An 18,739-nucleotide genomic window follows, 5' to 3' on the forward strand; every position below is an offset into this window, starting at 1 on the left:
ATGCTGGCATGGTGATGTATTCTGTGTTCCATTCCTTGTTTGGTGATTCATGACACTTCAGTTGCCTCCTCTGCTATGCTCAGGTGATGTTCTTAGAAGAACAGCCTGTATTTATTACATATTTTTCCTAAAGTGATGCTATCCAGTTTAGAAGACATCGCTGTATAAGGAAGCTTCCCCTACCCCGCAAGGGATATTCCTTTGCACTTACTCTTCCCAGAATTTCACCTGCCATTTTGTTGTTCAGGCACTTGGCATCATTTTACAGCCTTCTATGTACCTTTCTGCAGCCAGGGCTAGGATGGGCTATGCAGCACATTTTGGTATTGAATGTAAACACTCTCACCCTGACCCTTTTCCCTGATCACATATGAAAGGTACAGGTCCTGTGGGGATCCTGCTGGTAACTCAGTGTTTTGCACTGAAAGGAGGTCAGTTTGCTATAATGAAATTACAGTTGCAGTTTACTATTTTATTGCTCTTTGCCTTTTCCATTACTTTGAAATGCCTTGGAAGCATGATCCATGCTTAAAGTGCTTTATACTTAAAAATTTCTAATGTTTGCATTAAAATTAATGCCTTGAGTAAATCTTTAAGTCTCTGTTATAGATTGGAGAAAATGACATGTAGTGACTCCCGAAGGCCTCCTAACACCTGGCACAGACTCAAGAACAACACAGGAGTTCCTATACTGGAGTCCTGACTTTGTCATTTTCCTTAGTGAAAATAGAAAATGGGAGTGGTCTCTCTCATGAGCCAAGGCTATGCCAAAATTATATTGTAAGGTAATAAGTAATAAGATAAACATACATTATTTTTACTTGTAGCTTTATAAAGATCCTTGTAAACATGGAAAATAATATTCTACTGAAGACAAGAAATGTAGATGAAAATACTATCAACTAGCTTTACTTTCAGTTCAGTCTTCTCATACAGCAACTTGAATTTTGCAGATTTCTACTTTTTACTGTGTCCTTTTCTCTTTCTGCACTCACATCCTGCTACTTTGAAGGAACACACCCATCGAAAGACAAAGCTAATGATCCTTCCTCACCATTAAGACTTCAGCTGCTACAGTTCACCTAGTAATAGCTCCATATTAAAACCCCAGAGAAAGAAATTGCCTTTGAAGAGTGAAAATTCCAATGCACTCATCTCCTGTTCTTCCCCGCCTCCCTGGGTTTGGGAACAGCTTTCTAGAGGGAGTGATGGAATTCTTCAGGGACTCAGTGGGGAACAGAATTTGCCAGTAATGGGAAGATGGAGTCCCTGTGAGATTTTTTTTTTCCTTTGAAAAGCCTCTTACACTTTTTTTCATCATCTAGCCTTCATTTTCAAGGAAGGGTTATCTTGGCTCGGGAACCCTTAATTAAGGTTGCATTCACAGAGGAAGTAAATTCATGTTTTCTGGAGTAACTTTCAGTTGTCTTCCTGGCAGCTGCATAGCACTGCTTGTATTGATCCTGGGAATTACATGTATTGGTCTTTTACTGGTTTGTGTGTGTGCCAAGTGGGAGGATAAGTCAATAGATAGGCTTGAGGGCAGAGCTGCCATGCAGATAGAAAGGTAGTTAGCTTTTTGCAAGGCCATTCCGTGGGAACATTTTATCTGGGAGACCGATGATGTGAGCAGCCTTATGCACACAGTGGGTGGATATGAGCACGACTGCTGTGCATGGAGCGGCGCCTTTTTTCTTTGGTTGCAATTCTTTGTGCTGAGAGGAACCTCCAGTGTCCCAAGATGTTTTGTAGAGCAGTTCATTAAGGGGCCGGAAGACACACAAAAGCAATTACAACTGAGGCCTGATGGGGTATCTCAGTCGTTAGTGCTTGCAGCTTGATTTCATGGGGTTAGCAGCAGGGCACTCGCAATTAAAACCCGCGCTGGGGAACTTGCTCCCTTTGTTACTGCCGCGCATGGTTGGCAAGTGCATCCACTGTCCGCAGGTCCTTACCCACTGCTCTTCCTCCCTTTTCTTCCCTGCAGCCTTTCTCTGGCTTCAGAATCAGCTTTCCTCTTCTTTGGTTGCCCATCTCAGAAAAGGTGTGACTTAGGTAGGATGCAAAATGAGTTTTGGGATCTGTAGTGTCTTTCATAGGAAGATACAGGGCTGTCTGCTGCACATGATAGAAATGAGTGAATCAGTTGGCTGCCCACAGGTAATTTCCTGAAATGCAGACTCCTATTTAGAAACTGCTATCCAGTGTTAGTGTGCAATACTAGATGCATGTTTTAGATTTGTTGTTTATTTTCAGTAATTATGTAGAAATTTAATTTCAAAATATGGTCTATGCCTGAAGGACTTGTGTCTGCCAGTCCTGAAATCTGAAGTGGTTGCCTGATGACTTGAAGGGGAAGTTGATTTCTTGTATAGAAATCTGGAATGTAGTATTGAACTGATGGCTGTTTCACTTGTTCCTTAGTTCTCGTGGGACTCAGCATTATTTCCCCCTTCCAGTAAGGCAGACTTTTGTCAGTATTACTGTTCCTTCTGGTGTCTGCTTCTTTCCTTCATCTTCCTTTTGTTTCACTGGACATCATCTGTCCATCACTAATTTTCACTGCTGTTGCTTGAGATGATGATGAGGTTATATTCTTGAGTTGTTTTGAGGTATTTGCAGACTGAGGCAAACACTGTCATAAGTTCTGTTCCTGCTTGGTTTTTTTGTGGTTTTTTTTTTTTTTTTTACTTTATTGACACAATGTTAAGCTGAGAACAGGCTTTACTTAAGCTGTGGAGATCTTGCATGCAGGTTGCATAAATATGGCCTGTGAAACAGTCATCATGGTCTGACGTGACGCCTCTCTTAGCTGCTATTGCTAATCCCTGCAATCTCTGCCCAGTGAGTTTGGTAGATTGCAAAACCCTGACTGTCCTTTGGTCTACTAGAAAAGTTTCTGCTGATTGGATTTTTAGGGACAAACAGAAAAACCTTTCTGCAGAAACAGGAGAGAATGAGGTGTGCACATCCTGTCTTGAAATCCGTTATTTCTAGGTGGGGTGTGGAACAGTGTGCTTCCCTTTTTACTAAATGCAGTGCTTTTAAGAAAGTTTGTGTGTGTGTAAGTGCTGGCTGCAAGCTAACTCAGCTGATGCTGAGATTTCTAACTTTCAGTATGAGTATCTGGCAGGACAGGTCCTGGTTCTGTGCTCTTCTGAATGCCTTGGAAGAGGGGGAAAAAAATACATCTCATTGACAAGTTGTTTCAGAGAGGCTTTCTTGTTCCGGTCAGGTTTTGTACACTATGGCATTTCTACTTAATCATCACTTTGTGTAAGTTTGGATTCCACCACCTTCTGATTTTTAGTGGGAAATTGAGAGTTTGAGGTTAGCATCCTACTTCTAACCTCAATACTTGTTGAGTTACATAGACAGTCATAGCCATGTTGAGTGACAAGAGCCTTGTCAGTTAGCATTAACAGGTTTTTTAGATGTTGTTCACAGGAAAGGGCTGGTCTGTGGAGAAGACTGCTTGCCTTTTAGGAAGAGTGAATGATTTGATGAATATATAAAATGTTATTTTTGTTATTGAAATAGTGGGAAAGAGGAAAATAGGTAACTTTTTTTAATGGATTGGCTGTTTTCATAGCAGTGTCCTAATGCGAAGTATAAATGGACCTGGAACAAACCAGATGGGTCCATTTTAACCAGTTTATAATTGGTAATGCAGCATGCTTTATTTGTCATCATTTTGGTCTCTTGGGGCATAAGTGATTGTGATTGATGGGTAGACCAGGAAAAAACCTGTTGAAGCAGCACCAGGGAACGCTACAGGAGGTTCTGTCCTAGAGATGATTTTGTAGCTGCCATGAGTGTAAACTTGCTGTAGGGTCAGTTGACTTGGCATTTAAGAAGACACTTGGGCTTTTGTAGTGGCTCAGCTCGGAGGGGCAGTTTCCCCAGGTGGCTTTTTTCTGCCTGGAGTCAGTGTGGGTACATTCAGATCTTTCTTGTGCTCACATGGCCACATACTCCTGGAGCAAATACATCGCATTCCTGAGCCACCCTCCTCCAGGAGTTTCACTGAGCCAGCACAGCCTCCCCAGTGCAGCCGAATGCCTCCTTAACCTGAAATGACATGGCTGGCTCTGCTGGGACATCCAGGGAAGGCGTGGCTTTGGGAGTCACTTTTCCGACGTGAGTGCCAACGTCAGCAGTCCTGCTCCTGGTGTTTGTGATCAGTCTGTAGCTCTGTGTGGCCTCAGCTGTTCCTCAAGGCTTTGCCCAGGCACTGGTGGGAACCTGAGACAGCTGGAATACCAGTAGATTTGTGTAATGCCTGCTTGCATTTGAACTGGATACACTGGGTCATCTGGTTAAAACCAAAAACCCCTAAGTGTTGTTTATACCAGCTGGGAGAGAGGCCCAATTACAGGGCTGTGGTGGGATTGTAAAGAAAGGCTTGGATGGAGACAGTTTGTGTGTGAAAGCCCATAAAAAGTAGTATGGGCACAGTCAGCATTTCTTGTGTTTAAATTGTAGGTGGCTTGAAAGCATATTACAGGCTGCATGTTGCTGTTTGGCTTTAAACCTTAGTCAGACTTCTGTGCAGTGTTAATATAAATTAAATCAGTGTCTATAAATAAATGTCTAATAGCATTTCAGTGCATAGTTACTTGTGTTTTTTTTTGCAATTTGTAAATAATTTCAAATAATTGTATTCACTCCTCTTAATAGTAGGAGTGAATGATACAGTGTATGGTGTGAAGTTTGGAATTCTGTGGGCATGCTGAATCATGTATGTCCCCTTGAAAATATCCTTTAAAACTGTTCTAAAATTGTTTTCCTCACTGTACCATCTATGACAGTTAGTCCTTCTGTGGTTAAAATCTAGAAGTGGTACCTGAGGCCTTGACTTGGACACTTTGGTCAATGTTCATGTAGATGCAGTAAACTTAAGGAATTTAGAGTACACAAGTGCTTCCAAGTATTTGGCTAACCATAGTACTAAACCTGCAATCCTGTTCCCATGCAGTTGCACAACATTCAAATTTATATAAAGATACCTTTCCTGCAAGCTAAATTACAGTTATGGTTATTTTGCTCCTTAAAGGAGAAACAAAATTGCAACTTTAAGTAAGAAATGGATCTCTCTCCTAGTATTTAGCAAAATGATTCTTATATTCTATAGGAAACATGTGTGAAGCTTCTTAGTATGTATAGTTTTTTGGGGCAATGGTAGTGATATTCTCTAAATGGTAAATTTCTGAGCCATTCACTATTACAGATAATACAATGAGGTTTTGCTTAAAAGTAAAATAAAAAACCAATCACCCCTTACCCACCATTCATCCTTAGGGTTTCTTCCTCCCCAGCCTCTCCTGGTATTAAGAAGGATAAAGTCTCCAGCCTTGAAGTTTGGGCTGGTGTGCAAGCTTTGCTTTTAAGGTAGTGTATCATAGTATCATTAAGGTTGAAAAAGACCTCTCAAGTTCACGTCCAATCATTGTTGAAAGTTCAGTTCGTCCACACACAACTGAACAAATTCTCTGATCATAGGCAATAATCTTAAAATAGATAACTGTGCTTTCTCATGTGTTATACATCACTGTGCTTGCTCATGTCATGGAGTTGGCTCGGGAAATCTGGTGTGCACAAACTGCTGTCAGAATATATTTTAAGTGATATAGCTGAATGAGACTTCCTACTATTTTAGTGCACTGTTGTAATTTTCTTTACTGTTGTGTTATTTTTAGTCCTAAAAGATGTTGCATCTCTGTGCCCTTTCTGAATGGGCAATGATGAAACTAGTAAGTTGAGTAGTCTCATGTGAAAGCAGAAAGTTCTGCCCCATCTTGAGGAAAAAAGTTTCGAAGTACTTATTTTCTAAATGGTATTACTCATTTCAAAGCATTTATGATGTCAAATTAAAAACAGACTCTTAAAATTTGTGATGACTGACTTACTTCTCTGTCAAATTTTTGTACAGCGCCAAAACAGTGAGTCATGAGTCTGCTTCTCTTGGAGGGAATGGGGAGTTAGCCATGGAGGCCTGCCAATTCCACAAACACATTTAACATTATTCAACAGTTATTTGAATCAGAAATGTATCGGTCAACTTACTTAATCATAATGGAGACAGATTTAGTCTGACACAAGTCGAAGTATGCTTTGAACCCTTCCTAGCTGCAAAGTCAAGTGTTGTGTTTGCTCCTAGGATTTTAAGAGAGAACTTTCTGCCCCTGGTGACTGTTTTTCATCTACCTTCTTTGGGAAGTCTCAATTAAGTGCATCTGGGGGATTTTCTGGTTTGTTTGTTTGTTCTATCTTACTGACTTTTTGTTTTAAGTTTGCAATAGGCTTTAATATCAAAACTATCAGAATGTGTTGTGTTGGACCTTATCTGAGCTACTAGTGCTTTGAAGCACTAACATATCTTGGAGTTATATTAGATAAACTTCACTCATTTATTTTTAATACCCTATTTAAGCCGGTGCACAGCTCTCTGTGTACTTCTTTAGATTTGAACCCAGCTTTATTTTCCTAATTCATTTTCCTGAAAAGAAATTAGATTAAGTTAATGGAAACTAGGCCTTCATAATTGAAGGTCTTCAAGGGGTATTTGCAGTGCTTTCACTGATTCACTTTTAAAACAGCACCTTTTGGTTAAACTGGCACAATTTTGGGAATACGCATATCCTACCTAACTTGGCTAGCAGCCTGGAAAATGCCAATGTGTTAACTGTTAAGAAGATACAATCTTTATTTTTCCCCCCTGCAGTTAGTAAGCTGACTCAGCCATCTTTTTTTTTCTTTTTTTTCTTTTGCTTTTTTTTTTTGCCTTTGGAGATTTGAGACTTGAAACTTTACAAGCTCAGGTACAGGAAAGCAGAAAAGCTCATTAATGTTTCAACATTTTTGTGTCAGTTTAGTAGTGGTGAGGGCTGCAGGACTTCAGCTGGGAGTTAGGAAGTATGTTCTAGATCTTCCTGTTATGTCTGTCTGTATCACTGGTTTCTGTTGCTCATCGGTTCACCTTTTGAGATATGTTTCTCCATTTGCCGTGATTTCCTCAGGGCTTGGTCAGGGCCTCCATGCAGGGAATGTGCCTTCTTCTGTCCCTATGTTGAGTATCTCTATCATCTCCCCCAGGTTAATGCATATTGCTTGATAATTTTGTGAGAGCTTCTATATCCTATGTAAGTTTTTATTTGTTAGATGTATTAATCAAAGTGTAAGCAAATCCTACATGCACAGCCATTTCCTGAATATCAGTCTTAAACAACTGCATTTGTGGATTTTTTTTTTTTTTTTGGTGCCATTTGGAAGAACTGATGAATTATCCAAATTCATATATGAGTTTCTTCAGCAGTTCAAGAGCATTTCTTGGAGCCTATGCACATACATGGATTAAAAGAATGATATTTGGAAATCAACTTTGTGTGATTCTGTTGTTGACCACAAATAGAATTGGATGGGAAAGGAGTACCAAACTTAATGTGCTACAGTAAAAAATACCTGAGTTGGTTTGCCAAGTGGCACCATGGTTACATTCAGGGTGTTTGGATCCAAACTTCATGTGAATCTTCTGGCCCTAGAGAGCTGGGCTGAATGTGGCCACTGAACCAGCACGAAAGCTGTAAATTTATTAGGATGTTTGAAGTCAACATTGTGAGCAGGTAGATGTCCTGTAAAAATGAAGACAGGAGTAAAGCAGTGACATGAAGAGAAGCTGAAGAGCTGAAGCTGAACTGCTGGGTTGGCTAAGCTTTTTCTGAACTTCGGTCTGAGAAATCAGCATCTGATTGGCAAAGTTAGCAATAAGCAGCCTAGTAAAAGTCTTAATATGCTGTGCCATACTTTTGATGCTGTGGTATGTTATGTTGCTTGATTTTGTATGCTTACGAAACATGGTTCTATCCAAAGCAAGGAGAAATCTTGTCTTGGCCATTGCGTTGAAGAGCCTGGGAAGGAGTGAGGTCGGTCAGGTTACCATTAGTTTCTGAACTCCCTAGAAGGTCATGGAAGATATAATCCATGTACATAGCTGTGTGCTGATTCTATTAATAGTGTAAGCAGCTATGTCAACACTCAGTTTTTCCTCTCTCCCTTCCTATCTGAGTTCATTTTTCATCTCTGTTCTCTGTTCAGTTTGCCTTCCCCTTGCCAAGCTTTCCAACTTTCCTGTTTCCAGCAGCCACGGGAGAGGGTGACCTGCATTTGTCATCCTTGCCTTCAGTTGTTTTTTCCTAGAAGAGCTGCTTACTCTGCTTGCCAGAAAATAACCCAAATAGCTGTGTGTGTGTGGAGTAGGCTGGGTTTATTGGGGTTTTGTGTTTGGTTTGTATTTTGGGTTTTGTGTTTTTTTCTTCAATCTGGGGCTGAAAAAGGCAACAGGAAATAATGGCCCATCATAACTCTCCTTTGCTTGGGAGGGCAAAGGAGAGTTATGGGCAAACAGAATGGGCAAATGAATGGCTGTGGTGGTAACTTAGGATCAGAAGAAAGGGCTTAAAGAGCAATGTTTCAAAGGTACTGCAACCTATCAGTCTCGTCTTTGTTAGTTTGTAACTCACAGATTCCTCTTTTGGGGATGTGTGAACTACTGCCTTGTTTAATTTTTAAGCTGATACATTGCAGTTAGCTTTCCTCATGCAGGTTCTCCAGTTGACAATGACTGCAAGGCATTTTAATGAGAACTTTGCAGGGACTGATATTTCTCTCCAGTTTTTCTGGTTTCATAGTGTTGACTTGTGTGGAAATTTGGTTCTCTAGCCTTGCTTACTAAGTCATGGAGCTTGAAGCTTTACTCAGATGAAAGTTAGTATGGAAATACTTGGATTAGCTGTGTCCCAATGAGTTTATTTTAGCCCTTTTAGGTTCCCCTATTTTGGATAAGGCTGATAGGAGGTTCTCCCTGTTGATATTTTCTTTCTGTTGGAAGTTTCTGTCTGTGCATGTGAAGAATTTGCAGAGGAGTTATGAATCCAAGCCAAGTTGTATCACGTTAGCATGTTTTAAGTCAGTAATCTTGATGCTGCTCACACAAGGTGGTACTAAATGAGTCTTTTGTTCCTTCAGTTTGTCTCTTACTTTGTTCAGCTTGTGAAAAATCATAGCCTGATGTGTGCTTAAAGTGAAATGTAGTTCCTCAGGACTGTAGTTTGTCAGGGATGGACGAATTTTTGAACTAGAAATACATCACAAATGGACCAAACAGGGATGGGTCAGATTTTAGTTTAATTTTATTTCATTTTTCTTTGGTTCTTCATTCCATTGGTGTGTGTGGTTTTTTCTTTCTTTGAATAATCTGTCACATGACCCATTTCCAGTGAAGTCTTTGTGAGCACATCTGATAAATTTTGGTACAAAGTCATTGGTCTTGCATTTAGACATCTTGTTTTGCTCACTGAGATTTGCAGTTCCTTCTGCAAACAGCAAAAGTGACATCTCCTGGACTGATGCAGTTTTCTTTAATCTGAGCTAAACAATAAAGTTATTTTACATAAATAAATTGATATGATAGAACATGTCCTCTCCATTATGTGTTTGTGGGGTTTTTTTCCCTTAAGGAATTTTATGTTCTCATGTTACTGGTATTTTCCTCTCTTTCCTAAGAGTTTGCTATTATTGCATCTTTATCTTTTAAGGAAGGATGTGTCAACTAGCAGGTATCCAGCTGTGAGAGGAGAGGGTAGAGGAAAAAGCTTCAGTTTGGTTACCTGCAAGTCTTGCTTCTTTATAGATGTATGAGACTGTCATACTTCTCTGTGAAAGGAGGTTGAGGCTAGTCCCTAATGAAATCATGTTTTCAGCTGCCTTGGTGTGCTGTGCCTGCCAGGGTTGAGTGTTTTAGCTGATGCTCTTTACATAGGGAACAAAACCGTGTGAACTTTGGTTTGTTCTCTCTGATGTTACCTTTCTGCATTTAAATGTTAACTAGAGATGTGGCTGGCACTGACGCACTAGGGATGCTGATTCTTAGCAAAAAGTCGATGGTTTCCATTAGTTCTTCTGATAGTAACTTAATGTTGCTTGTTTGGACTGATGGCCTAATATTAACTCTGGAAAATTACGTTTGCAAGTACAACATCTGTATGTGAGCGATCAGCTTCTTTAGCAAGTGAGTACTTCAGACACAAGTTGGAGAGATATCAGAATGGGGAGGGCACTTTCATGCTTTCTCGATTACTCATGAATTCCAGAGGGTATCTTAGGACAGTGCTCATGTGCTAGACATGAGTGCTCAGCCTGAAAGAGAATGCTTCTGGGTTAAAGAAGGTTAATATTAAAAGCATTAGCAAAGGAATCCTTGGGGTGAGCAAGTGACTTACATACATTATTTGCAGAAATTAGGTTTACTGAATGCTTGAAAGTTGTAATGCCCAAGAAGCACAAAAGGGGAAATGTCCTTTTCTATTAAGAAATTGCAGGTAATACCTTGTGTTGAATTCACTGGTTACTTTTATGGAAGAACTGATGAGACAGGTAGCTCTCTGTTTCAGAGGGCTAACAACTGTGTTGTTCATAGCCTAAAATGTTAAGGATTCTTGGACTATGTGGTCTCAAATGCCTGGCTCTATTGACTCCCCTTTAACAGTGTTTGGAAAGAAAAAACGTCAACGACACTCATTTTTCTCTCTGCTTAGCATACATGTATTTGCTTGCTTATTTATACTGTAAAATGTTAAAAGAACAACAAGAGGAGCATGCAGCTTCATTATTTACATGGATACTTTTGTCCTTTCCATGTGGGTAATGTAGCCGTTCATGACAGTTTGATGTGAACTCACTTTATATTGTTGCACAAAGTAATATATTTCCCATGTCCGTTGTTACATTTTGTACTTTTCCTTATCACAGGTCAGCTGGGGAGAAGGAATGGTCACACTCACTGGCAAAAGCAATGTATATTATGCTACAGCGCCTGAGCGGCCAATTTGTTTGCTTTCCAATTTGCTGCTAAAGGCTGAGTCATTCTTAATGTTATAACAAATACATATTAGATAAGTTATCACAGCAAACTGTTTCTTGTCTCTTGCAGTTGATGACAGGAAAAGTTTCAGACTCTAAAGTCAAAAACAAGGGCTCTTTCTAAACACTGAAAGTATTTTAGACTTACATGATTGTATGAAATGCTTCTGACATTGAATACAGCTGCTCTTTATGTGAAGTTGGTGACAACTGGTGTTTCCCTAGACTTTCCAAAAAGTGTTGCTAGTTCTTTTTTTCTTCAGCCATGTTGCTGTTAAATATTATTTTATTGCCTTCCCTTCAGCAAAGAAACAAGTACCAATTTCAGTACCTCATAAACGAAACAATAGCAGGATGCAATTGTATGCTTCTCTAACTGCAAATTTATCTTTTTGAGGAACAGATTACAACAAAGTGTGCCCTTGGAAAAAAATACCTGTATTGGCCAGAGAGACTGGGAACTCTCCTAAAATTTTACCACTAGGTTTTTCAGCTCAGTGATGTATATTTAGGTCTTTAACGTGCCTGAAGACCTTTTCATGTTTGAGTCTTAACTCCATGTGATTCAGTGAGAACTGACATTGCTCTAGCTCCTCAGTCTCAAAATTTTCCTTATTGTGAATGGGTTTTTGTAGCTGTTTCACACAGATACTGAATGACAGTTAATGTCAGGGTTTAATTTGCATGATACATCTCAGAAAAGCCCCTTAAATTAAAAGTTTCCTTTCACTAGAATGCTGTTACAGGATTGGACCTGAGGCTGTTTCCAGCGCTGTTCATGTTCCATGAGAGCTTGGTAGGATTTATGTGGTACATGGGACTTTTTTCAAGAGTGTTGTCTTTCAGTGGAAACCAAGTATCTTCCTCTTCCAGCCCAGCTTTTCTTTGTTTTATTCCTTTTTGTCCTCTGTAAGGAAGGAAATTACAGAACCCTCATTACATTATTTGGTATCTTTAATAATTTTTTTTATTTTTGCGGGTTGATCTTCCAGCAGCAAAACTGATAAGTCATGACTTTGCCAAATATTAGATTACATTCTTGAGATGTGGAATATGTTTTCATAATGTGAGGCCTGTAACATGACTGCATTATGATTAACAGTAAAAAGATTGAGAAGCTGAAGTGCCTAATCTCAAAATTAGAAGTGTATTTGGATTTTTAGTATTGAGTACTTTTCATGCAGTGTAGTCACTTCCAACACATGTGAATGAAGTTGGGCTTAATTTTTAGGTTTCTTTTTAACCATTGTGTTTAACCTGGCAAACACTGTGTTCTGATTTCTGCTTAGAATGAGCTACCAAAAATCTACTGCTTCTGTTATATGGAAGTAAAGATTTTAAAATGGTTGCTGCTATAATAACAAAATCCATTCTGCTTACGAGTGATATGCAAGTAATTTGCTGATTGATCTGCAAGTATTTAAACTATTTCTCAGTCTGCTCAAAGCACAGTTTACCAAGCTACCTACACTGAATGTATTCCTTAACACTTGCAAGTAATGGAAACTGTGGGAAGCTTTATAGCATTTAAAAAGAGGGGGGAGTTAAAATTATCAGTATAAAACAAAAAAATGCACTATAACAGTTGATTTGAAATACTTGTAAATTGGTTACATTTTCATAGTTAATACTTTGTTGGGAAAATATTTTTGATATTTTACATGAGAGGAGAAAGAGTTTGTCATCCAGAGGTCTGACTTAGAATTCTAACTTAACCAGGCTAAATCTGGACAGGAATGTTTGTTTTTAAAAGTTATGGTTTTGGTGGTTTTTTTCAGACAGCAGACAGTCATTGAGGTTAGCAGTATATTGGATTGTCGGTAGAAACTCACTTTTTTCTTTTTTTTTTTTCTTTTTTAATTCATATTCTCATTTCTTACAGATAAGATATTCTCATTGCAGACATCTGAGTACTGTGGTGGCAGTGGGTGACTTGGCCTGGAAAACTTTGTTCTGATCTCATTCAAAAACCTGAAATTATTACTATTTCTAGCAATTGCATAAAGATGTGCTGAACAATGAACCAGGCCTGTGCTCTGATAGCTCATCAGGCTGTCCATTAGTAAGGCAGCTAGTTTGTTCCACATGCACATCTGCATGTCTGAAGACTCAGAAACCAAACCACCTTCCTGGGGTCTTTCAAGTCAGTTAAGTGCAGCATGGGAGGTTAAACACACTACTGATACCATGGGGTAGTAAGCATGCACAGTATTATGATGAAGGCAGGGGTTAGGATAATGATTCCAGGGAAATGATTAGTCTGTATGTATGGAAACTATGGAATATGTATGATTTATGTGTATAAAAGACTGGAGTTGGTGGAACAATCCCCCGTTCATCTGGCACCGCAATAAATGATGCTTGTCCATAATGCTAAATTGGTGTTAAGGAGACTTCTTCCTGATTTTTGGTGACGCGACTGTCCTGGGAATCCTTTGATGTCAGAAGGTTATTGCAGATTGCTGTTCGGCGCCTGTTTTCAGTTTCTCACTTCTTGACTGAAAAGGATGTTTTTGTTGCACGTGTAGCCTTGTTTCAACAAAGGTTCAAAGACCCCCTATGTACAGGACAAAACACAAGCCCAAGAATGCACTTGGAGTGATCAAGTAAGATGGGCTACTGGTGTTGTCTAAAAGTCTCCTAAAAATAGTCTGACAGCATCCTTTCAGGAGGAATTCTTTGCATTGGAAACACAGGAAAAAGAAAGTACAAAAAGATAGCTGTCTGAACTTGAGTCTGGAAAACTTATCACAAGGAGGAGCACGTGCTACTTAATTATACACAAGATATTTTTCCTCTCTTCTGCTTCATTCAAGGGAGGGAAGTCTGAAGGATTAGTCACAACATGGGAGTCGCCCCACCTTCCATGTGGTAATTGAGTGTTCCTCTCGGTGTCTTTCATGCCTTTGTCCAAAACCAGTTTTTAACTAGAAAGAAAACACAGCTAAAAAAAATTTCTTTGCCCATTACTTCTAGTGTAATTTTTCTGTTGCTTATATATTAATTACTTAGGAATTAATACAGATAAAATGTAGACTTTTCACACATAGACAAATAAAACTAATTATTGTGTTTCATTCTTTGGCTCTAGGCTATGGTGGCTTGTTATCCAGGCAATGGGACAGGATATGTGCGCCATGTTGATAATCCAAATGGAGATGGAAGATGTGTTACATGTATATATTACCTTAATAAAGACTGGGATGCCAAGGTATGCAATAATTTCTTTCTAAAACTTTTTCTTTTAGAAATACTTACTAATGTACCTTTGCTGCCTATCTTTATTGATGTCCTTATGTCATACTTAGGAAGAAGCATAGCGAAGAGCACATATAAGCAGTCAGCTTCTCTGAATTGTGTGCACCAAATATGGAGAACACAGGTTGCAGCTGGGAGTTTTTATCTTTCTGGGGTTTTTCCCTTTTCTTGGCTGCTGACCATTTTTAAAATTTCAAACCATCAGAGCTGGATGAAACAATGAGACTTGTAACATACTTGCATAAAAATGGCATATCAGAAAGCTGAGTCAAATGGATGCACTGGAAGCTTTCAGTTTCTGGCGTGTTCTTTGACATGTCAAATTGGATCCTTTAATTAGAAAATAAATTACTAGCCCTTTTTTGCCATTATAACATCTTGCATCGAAGTGCACTGGTTGTACTGAACATCTGAAAATGCAGCTTTGGGGCATTTTTAGTTGATTTATGGTTTCTCTCCTGGAAAAAAATGAATACATACTAGAGTATAGAAGTCAAGCAGTTGCATTTTCACGATAACTGGATACTTAATTTATGAACAAAGGTATTTAATTTCCTGCAAAATCTATTTTAAATTACAAACTAATATACTAACAAGTACATTATTTATCAAAGAAAGAAGCTCAAACTTTCTTTAGGAGAACAAATGGATCTAAATCGTCAGTTGTTCACTGATTTAGATCACAATTGAAAACCAGTCATTTATATCAATTACCTTGTCAGTACTTGCCCTGTTATGACTTACGAAGGACTGTGGTGTCCATCCGAGGTTAGATTTAACAACATCAATACCATCAGTAGGAAGAAGTGACTTAAGTAAAATTAAATAAAATTAACCCCACCTACGTGTGCTGTTTTCTAGACATGCATAGGTAGGTCCAGATGTTTCTCAAAATCTGAAAGAGATCTAAATGGACCATGAGCAATACAGAATTAAGCTTTGCTCTGAAGTTTCTTAGTCATCCCTCCTTTTAGTTATTGAAATGTGACATAAACTTGTGCTGCTGTGAAATGAACTAGTCTCTTTCATGAGGAAGGGTGCAACTCAGATGTGAAATACAATATTTCTCTCATCTGTATTGGGGTATTTTTAGCCACCTGTGTAGTATCTATGGTCTTGTTCTTTTTTTTTGCGTGTAGGTAGTGCAGCTAAAAAAACTCCAATCTAAACCCACAGCTTTCACTTAAACATGAATGGAGGTTTAATATTTGCAAGAATTCTGAAATCACTCAGTGAAAAAGGTGTAAAACATTTTATTAAATGAAATGTATTGACAGAAAAGCCATAGTTTCATAATTTCTGTAACACCTGATAAAGGCTTTTATTTCAGTTTCAAGTGTCTGAAAAATTTTCAAACGTGATATTCAGTGCTCTTCAATACAATGAGACATTGTTCTCAGGCACTTCTTTAAAATACTTAACTTGTAGGTAAGTGGAGGCATCCTTCGGATTTTTCCAGAAGGTAAAGCTCAATTCGCTGATATTGAACCCAAATTTGATAGACTGCTATTCTTCTGGTCTGATCGCCGCAACCCTCATGAAGTACAGCCTGCATTTGCTACAAGGTAGGACTCGTGGACTCTGCATTGCATGGTGCCTGTTCTGTCAAGAAATGAGCGAATCTTAATGAGAAATGAATTATGACCTGACAAAAAGGAGGGAGTTTTTTCTACTGATCGATGTTTAGGCTTCCACTGTGCTGCTGAGTTTATACTGATGTCTGATTTCTTATTTTGGAGAAAACAGCCTCTTGGGTGGGATAGGTAGGAGGGCTGGAAACACACAGCATGTGCTTGGCAGAACTGGGTGGGAGCATACAGAGCCATAAGCAGACCCCAGCTTAGTGAAAGGGTGTTGTGTCCATCATTTCACTGTGGTGACTTTACACTCTTCTCCCTTTGCTTTGTCCTTAGCACCTTACTGTGTTACTGGAAGGTTGACTAGGTACTTCAGGTTTATGTCCCCTCTTGTTGGGAGGGAGCTGTCAGAAAACAGTAATTTTCAAACTAAGCAGATACAATCTGGTTTGTAAATTGGGAGAGGGTTGTGGGGCAAAACAAGCATTGATACACAAATCTTTTCTCTGGAGTATTAGAGGAGTTGTTCCTAGTCTGTGGCACAAAGGGAACTTGCTAACTCCTTTGTCCCTCAGTGCAGGGCAGTGGATGATGCTAAAAGTACTCACATTCACTGTCCTGACATGATGAGTGACATTTCCAGGCAGTGTTAATAGGTAAATCTTTGGAGTCATTGATCCAGGCTTCCTGTTGCCCATGTTCTAGCACTTGTGGATGGCCAGAGCACTGAACATTGACTGGATTGGTGAGATAACACAAGTACCTTTGCAAGAAGTAACTTGAAACTGCCTTTGGCCCGTCTTCTTGCAGCCTTTTAAGAAGCTGCATTTCTCTCCCCTCCCACTTTGTGCTCCCAGCAGAGTCAAAGGGTGAAATGCCATTTACTAAAGCTCCTTAAAGTCTTTTCTCAATAGTCAGCATTTTGTATTTCAATCCTCTACGGGCAGTGGAAAACCAGAGAAACTGTGTAAGAAGGGGTAGTTAATTGTCCTTTGTGGCAAATGTCAAAAAAAAGAGGTTCTTGCTGTGTGACTCAGTGATGGACTTGACATAGTAAAATTATGAGGTCACAGAGCAAGGTGATGTAGGCAGAAACTTTTATTACACGTTCTGGTCAAGTACCATAATAGCAACTCATTAGGAAAAAGAAGTGTAATAAACTTAAAGCATCAGTGTCACTTTTTCAATGACTGTTCAGACAGTACCTATTAATGGAAATAAAACCTGAAACAAGGGCTTGCTTTATTGAAAACTTTTTTCTGTCAGATTGTTTAATTATCATCTCATTTAGGTTATGTTTCACTGGTTTTCTTTTTCTTCATAGTTCTTTTTCCATCTGTTTCCCTAGGTACGCAATAACAGTGTGGTATTTTGATGCAGATGAAAGAGCACGAGCTAAAGTAAAATATCTAACAGGTAATCTCTGTTAATATCTTCTCTGTTATTTTTCTGTGGAAGAATAGCTAAACAGTCTAGTCTCATCTCCTTGGCCCACCCTGTGCCCAAAATGAGGGAGGAAATGGCATAACTCAAGAGTCAGGTATTAGAGGGAAGGTGACCCAGTGGTTGAACTCCTGGGCAGTGACTTGGGAAATCCAGGTCAATGCCTGTCCTGCTCACATTTCCTCTGAGACCTGAGGCTGCTCAGTATTTTTATAGGTGGGATACAGCTTCCCCCCTAGTCTTGTCTCCCTAATAGGTGCAGAGGATAAATACACCAGAGACTGTGAGGCATTGCAAAACTGAGAGCCCTAGAAATGGTTTTGATTGAATATAGTGATTCAACAAGTGAATACAACTTCACTTGACTAGAATTTTTATACTGGAAAAGCAAAAGTCTAAAATTAAAATCTGCCATCAAAGAATGGAGGTACTTCCTCCATTTCCAATTTTACATATCTAGCATCTGTTTTCCTTTGCTGGCTTCTCCCTCAAGAGGAAGTTGATCTAATTTTCCTGTTCAAATTAGCATTATGAGGAGAAATGGCCTAGGACTTCTGTCATGTTTGTAACTGCCGTCACAATTTTGGGTTTGTTACATTAGTTTAAAAATAACCCAAAATCAGGTGTACCACAAGTGCACACATGCACAGGGGCAGTTTCTTTACGGTCAAGAGTTCTGAAAACGATGATGTTGAAGACGTGCCAGTCATTTCCAAATGAGATTTCCATCCATTGCTCTTAGGTGTACAAAGCTCCTACGTAGCCCCAGAGCTATGTAGCAGCTGTGAAAGCTGCAGTTCAGTCCCCCTTGGTGCAGCCAGTGCCTGTGTGTGTTTTGGGAGTGGTGAGAGCAGTGCAGCTCCTGCCTGCTTTGTGCAGGGAGCCCCTCAGCTCTGCCCAGACAGACTGTCCCACTGCTTGGTGGTGCATGCCCAGCGAGGCACGGTGACTTCCCAGGCAGTCAGGAATGCAGGAAAAATCCTGCCTGGTCTCCACAGGAAGCCTGTCTGTAAGCCAGGCTTCACCTCACATGCATGGGACTGCACAGCCCTGGAGCCAGCCTTGCTGGGCCACAGCTATTCTGTTGTCTCTGTGCAGCTTCAACTGCTGATTTTCAGACAGACTGCAGGGAGGTAGTTTGTTTGAGTGGGTTTGTGCCTGAAGGGAAGGTGCTCCCCCTGGTCTCCCTCCCTCTCCAGGGTCCCCCTAAACTTGAGGCACTTAAGGAGGGAGGGCTGGGTTGCTTAAATTTTGCAGAATCACAGAATCAGTGAGGTTGGAAAGAACCTCTGAGTCGAGCCTAGCCTTTGACCGAACACCACCATCTCAACTAGACCATGGCACTAAGTGCTACATCAAGTCTTTTCTTCAGCACCTCCACTGACAGTGGCTCCACCACTTCCCTGAGTAGTCCATGTTTAATTACCCTTTCTGTGAAGAAATTCCTCCTCCTTCAGTACTGGTTTGCCCTGTAATTGGTTTGTTATATTGTTGTGTTTTCACTTTCCATTTGCAATTAAAATTGCTTTCTTTGCTTTGTATCT

The 18,739-nt window shown here is 39.7% G+C and overlaps 1 protein-coding gene across 1 annotated transcript in view; it reads left to right on the top strand.

Annotated features, from left to right (window-relative positions):
• The first annotated feature begins 14,000 nt into the window (after positions 1-14,000).
• The window catches only part of LOC103807796 (egl nine homolog 1), a 5,973-nt gene continuing 1,234 nt past the window's right edge, over positions 14,001-18,739 (top strand). Inside the window, exons 1-3 of the mRNA XM_009080543.1 lie at positions 14,001-14,128; positions 15,604-15,740; positions 17,101-17,168. Of these exons, the coding sequence (XP_009078791.1) occupies positions 14,012-14,128; positions 15,604-15,740; positions 17,101-17,168 (322 nt within the window). The 5' untranslated portion in view covers positions 14,001-14,011. The remainder of the gene's footprint in view (positions 14,129-15,603; positions 15,741-17,100; positions 17,169-18,739) is intronic.

Source organism: Acanthisitta chloris, unplaced genomic scaffold (assembly GCF_000695815.1).
Source record: "Acanthisitta chloris isolate BGI_N310 unplaced genomic scaffold, ASM69581v1 scaffold19898, whole genome shotgun sequence".
NCBI classification, from domain to species: domain Eukaryota; kingdom Metazoa; phylum Chordata; class Aves; order Passeriformes; family Acanthisittidae; genus Acanthisitta; species Acanthisitta chloris.